At 42.9% G+C, this 5073-nt stretch overlaps 1 protein-coding gene across 1 annotated transcript; it reads left to right on the plus strand.

The window, feature by feature from the left end:
• Nucleotides 1–2181: 2181 nt before the first annotated feature.
• Nucleotides 2182–2657, plus strand: LOC112399115 (60S ribosomal protein L37a-like). Its single transcript, XM_024744097.1, is given in 2 exon segments — nucleotides 2182–2194; nucleotides 2338–2657. Coding segments are annotated over 2 exon segments (333 nt in total).
• Nucleotides 2658–5073: the final 2416 nt, after the last annotated feature.

Genomic DNA, 5073 nt, shown 5'->3' on the forward strand with positions numbered 1-5073 from the left:
GAAAATAAAAGTTCCTCTATCTTCCATGTCACCTAACTTGTTTTTGTTGTTATTGCTGATTTGGGTATGTAATAAACCATCACGGAATTCATTTGTTCATGTATTCAACAGGTATTTATTGAGAGTGTAGTGTGTGTCAGACACTGTTCTAAGAACTGGGCCATACTGGTGGATAAAACAGCTGTGGTCACTGTTTTCAATGGTATTTGAGGTCCTGGAGAAGAAAGGGGAGAGAAAAGCAAATACATGTAAAATTATACATTCTGTTAAGTCAAACAGGAAAAGAACAGGGTGATGTGAGAGAAAAATGGGGGGAGGAGAGCAGAGGAGGATTGTGGCAGAGACAACAGAGGACTGGGTAGAATTTAGTCGCTCCTGGGCTCCAGTATCCAGGCCATCTCAAATACAGCAGTGCGCTTAATAGGCAAACAAGACGTTTATTCTAAGACAACTTCTGGTTTCCCTTCCAACAAGATGGTCATTGCTGAGTCCCTTCTTGATAGAAATTCTGGACTGTGAATTGTCCTCAGCCCCAGAAGGTAACAGGGTCTTAAAAAGGCTGATGGAGTGAGTCATATATTTTGGGCACCTTTTACTTGGCTGTTACAAGGAGGCAAAGAATAAGACAGACATGAAGCTTGTGTTGCTCTTCACCCAAATGAACCTCTCCCACCAATTTTAGGCCATTTCTTCTGGTCCCCAGAGGCCCACCTCCCTCCCCATTAACAGAAGGTAAATCCTGTGTTACACCCCAGCAAAAAGAGGGTGACAAAAACATAGTCTGAAAAAGACCTCACAAAGGCAAAGAAGTTACACTTGATAAAACCCTCTACTAATTGCAGTTTCAAATAGTGAAAAGCAGACTTCAGTGCCACTGCCTAATTTTTATTTTATTATTGTTTGGTATTTCTTAATTATTGGTTGGTGTTAAACGTATATAGTTCTGCCAGGCGTTGTTCTAAGCACTTTATAAATATCAACTTATTTAATTCTCAGAACAACCCCATGAGATGGAGTCCATTGTCATCCCCATTTTACAGATGAGGATACTGAGGCAGAGAGAGATAAGGAGATTGCTGGGGTCACACGGCTAGTTCATGACAGGGCGCACCTTTGAGCTAGCAATCTGGCTCCCGAGCCCATCTGCCTAACCACCATGTTGCGTGGCCTCTGAGTAACATAGCTAGTATATTTAAGTAGTTATGTAAGTATTCGTAATATACTTTAAAAGGGCACACAAATTATATATATGTGTGTGTATATTATACATATATATAATGTATATATATATTGTATATTTTATATATAATTATATATAAAATATATATATATTATATTTGTATAATACATATATATATATAAAACCAACATCTTTTCTTTTATAAACTAGCATCTCTCTCATGGTTAAATAAGTGATTTCAGGACGGGGGCATTTAAGGATCTTAAGGCTGTCTGGTGCTTTTGGCAAGGAAAAAGGATCAAATAAGCAAGCTATAAGGAGAAGTGAAAACCTTCCATTACACTGTTGCCATGTAGCTTCTAATTTTACCTCTGTTAGGGCAGGTACATACCTTATCATGCTGAAAGCCAAAGGGCCCAGAAGAGAAGCCCCTAATTCCCTACATTTAATTTGAAGCCTGTCTGTTCTCCCCTTTTCTGTTACTCTGGGCTCTATTTCTATGAAGACAATATTCAATGTGTTTTACAAATGGTGCTCGAAAAAGTGTACTTGGCCTGTTTTGGATCCTTGGTGTGGGTGAGTCAGGGATTTCCATTCAGCTTTGGAAAAGGCTGAAAAGCTGTCTTGCTGGAAAAGTTCCACTGTCCTCCCGTTTTCCTTGGTTGTGTCTTTGCTGCCTGTTACCAGCAAGATTAACTCGTCCTGAAGTTTTGCATGAAAACTAATTTTGAGTTTCTTTTGCTCTTGTCATTTGCTTCTTGCCCCAGACCAGAATTCTCTCGTGGTCTCAGTCCCAACACCAAGACTGTAATTTAACAGCAGGGGGTGCTGTGAGCCTGTGCTTGCCCAGGCCTCCGCCAGAAAAAAAGAAGATAAAAGAGCTCCCGCTGATTCAGCCAGCCTGAAAGAGGGCTTCTCATTGTCTTGGCCCCTTGTGGCTACTGAAGATCTTGCCTGGGGGACGTGGAGTAGTGAGACATTTCTCGAAAGGCCAGCAGGGAATGAAGAGACAAGGTGTGGCCTTCTGGAAATGATTTGTCATTTGTGTTTTTGAGAGTTTTAACCCTTCTCTGGTCAAATTGATGCTTGATATTTTATGCCCTTACCTCCATGAAGACCAGAGATTCTGAATAGTGCTGAATCCTAACTAAATTCAGAAAACAGCATCCGCTTTCTGGGCTCAGCCTTAGTTTGCAACGACAAGGCTAAATGCACTAAGGTCAGAATCATGGGTAAATATGGGACCTGTTTTGATGCCTCCCTCAGGAGAATGGTGAAGAAAATCGAAGTCCGCCAGCACGCCAAGTACACTTGTTCTTTCTGAGGTGAAACCAAAATGAAGAGTTGAGTTGTGGGGATCAGGCACTGGGGTTCCTGCATGAAAATTGTAGCTGGTGGTGCCGGCACCTCCCAGCCCACTTCTGCAGTCACAGTAACGTCTGCCCTCAGAAGACTGAAGACATGCAAAGGCCAGTAAAAGCTCCACCATTTGAAACATTGCTAGCCCATAATAAATAGCTTGATTTATGTAACAAACACACAAAACAGAAAACAGCATTCATTATTCCCATTTTCCAGCGCCCCCTGGAAACCCCCGCTGAATTCCTCTATACTGATGCTATCAATGGCTGCAGTAAGACAACAGGGAACATTTCTTTCTTTGTTTCATCTTTTTGTAAGCTGAGGCTTGACTGCTACCTCCGGGTTATCTCTGTTTTTCTCAGTCTTCCTGAAATTCTGCATTTTAACTCTTTTTTTTTTCCAGCTTCTTGACTTCCTACAACGTTTTTCATGTCTTGATTATTATTATTTTTTTTTACATCTTTATTGGAGTATAATTGCTTTACAATGGTGTGTTAGTTTCTGCTTTATAACAAAGTGAATCAGTTATACATATACATATGTTCCCATATCTCTTCCCTGTTGCATCTATGTCTTGATTATTGACAGAAAGCAATAGCAACGTTTTGTATTTCTGGCTATTTCAGTTACCTTTGCTCTAAGCAAATTTGCTTTATAAGACATATTTTTATAAAACCCTTCACACCAGGCTTTCATGGCAAGATAGGCTGATAAGTTCATAAAATAACCTGATGGACACACTCAATTTGCTATTTCTGACAAGTGTAGAATATATCTATCGCGGAGAGCTGGCTTCAACTGTTTCTATGCGATTTCACAACCACAGTGAGAGAAGGGGCTATGGGGATGCAGAGGGAACTTGAGCAATGTGTGAGAAAAGTTGTGGTGGCAGACTGGCCTCTGATGCCATCAGCAATCACCTGGAATATAAACTTGTCAAGATTCTAGACCTGAACAAAGCAAAGATACTGCTAGACAGACAAGGACTCAGAAAGGTTATTGCCTGTTCTCTCTTTCCGGACAAACAATATTTGATTTGATGTGTTGGGTAAACTCCAGCCAAACAAGAGAAGAATTCAACAAAGAGGAAAACATAGGATTTAAGAAACTGAAACTGAGAACTGCAGGGAAAGAAAAGCTGCTTTATGGGGCAACAAACATTGAAGAGCTGATTAGAAACATCTAAACAATCACAAAGGCACACTGTTCTAGAAAGTCACGATCTGAAAATAAAGCTAACTATAGTTTTTAAATGACTCTGAGAACTGAAGAAGCAGAAAGAGCAGCATTTTCCAGACTACGAAGGCCGTGCCTCCTTTAGCTGGGTAATTCGGGGTGGGAGTGGGGAGTGGGGAGTGGAATGGACGGATGCTCTAATTTTGTGAACCATCATTTTGGATTTATAATAGTTGCTAACCACAATTGTTTCCCCATGATGCACTTTGTTGTTTCTTTTAACTTTGACTGCCTTTTATAGAATAGTTTTACAGGATCTTTTCAGGTGATGTATTCAAATCATTTACCAATTGCTATGGCATGAGTCCTCACCAATTACAACAAATATTTATTGACTGCCTCCATGTGCCAGACATTATTCTAGGTGCTTGGAATACATCAGTGAACAAAACAATTTCTGCCCAAGTAGAGCTTACCTTATAGTGATGCAGACACATCAGAAACAGTAAATCAGTAAGAGAGGACAAAAGAAAGGGAGCAGGAAAGAGAAGCAGGATTGGGAACGCAGAGGGTAGGAACAGGGAGAGGAAAGTAGTAGCGTGGATGGAACTTTTAAATCGGGTGGTCATGGAAGGCTTCATTGAGAAGATGAGACTCAAGCAAAGACTTGACAGAGATGAGGGCATCAGGCAAGCAGGTATCTGAGGGCAGTGCGTGGGGGCAGAGGAGAGCTGGTGCCAAGCCCTCAGGCTGGAGTGTGCCTAGTCTGTGGCAGGGACCGCAAGGAGCCACGGTGGCTGGAGTGGGGGCTGCGGTGGAAGGAGAGGAGCGAGATAAGTGTCCTTGTCCCTCCATCCCTCCACCAACCCGAGAGGAGTGCAGCTCTTACTCTGAATGACATCCCACCCACTGAAGCATCTTAAGCACAAAGGCCGGGGTCTGACTTTCATTTAAAAATGATCACGATGGTTGTTCTGATGAAAAAAGACTGTAGGAGGTATGGGAGGAAGCAGGGGGTCTGTCAGGAGGCTGATGCTGCCATCCAGGTGAGAGAAGATGGCACTTTGGATCCAGATGGGCAGTGGTGGGTTCTGGATATACTTGAAAGTTAGAGCCGTTGGGATTTCCTGACCAACTGGATGTGGGAGTGAGGGAGGGAGAGGGGTGAAGGACCACTCCTGGGCTTGGAGGATAGTGCCGATCCAGGAGGGACTGGAGCAGGACCCTGGGAGCCTCTTGCTGGCCCTTCAATGCTGTGGCGGTGTTAGGGGAGTCCCCTGGGGGGCGGGAGGCGCCAGGACAGCAGGGACACTTGGGGAGTTCTGCGCATGTCTGTTTCCGTGCTTACCCGCCAT

The sequence above is a fragment of the Neophocaena asiaeorientalis genome, unplaced genomic scaffold (genome assembly GCF_003031525.2).
Source record: "Neophocaena asiaeorientalis asiaeorientalis breed wild unplaced genomic scaffold, Neophocaena_asiaeorientalis_V1.1 scaffold1, whole genome shotgun sequence".
Taxonomy (NCBI): domain Eukaryota; kingdom Metazoa; phylum Chordata; class Mammalia; order Artiodactyla; family Phocoenidae; genus Neophocaena; species Neophocaena asiaeorientalis.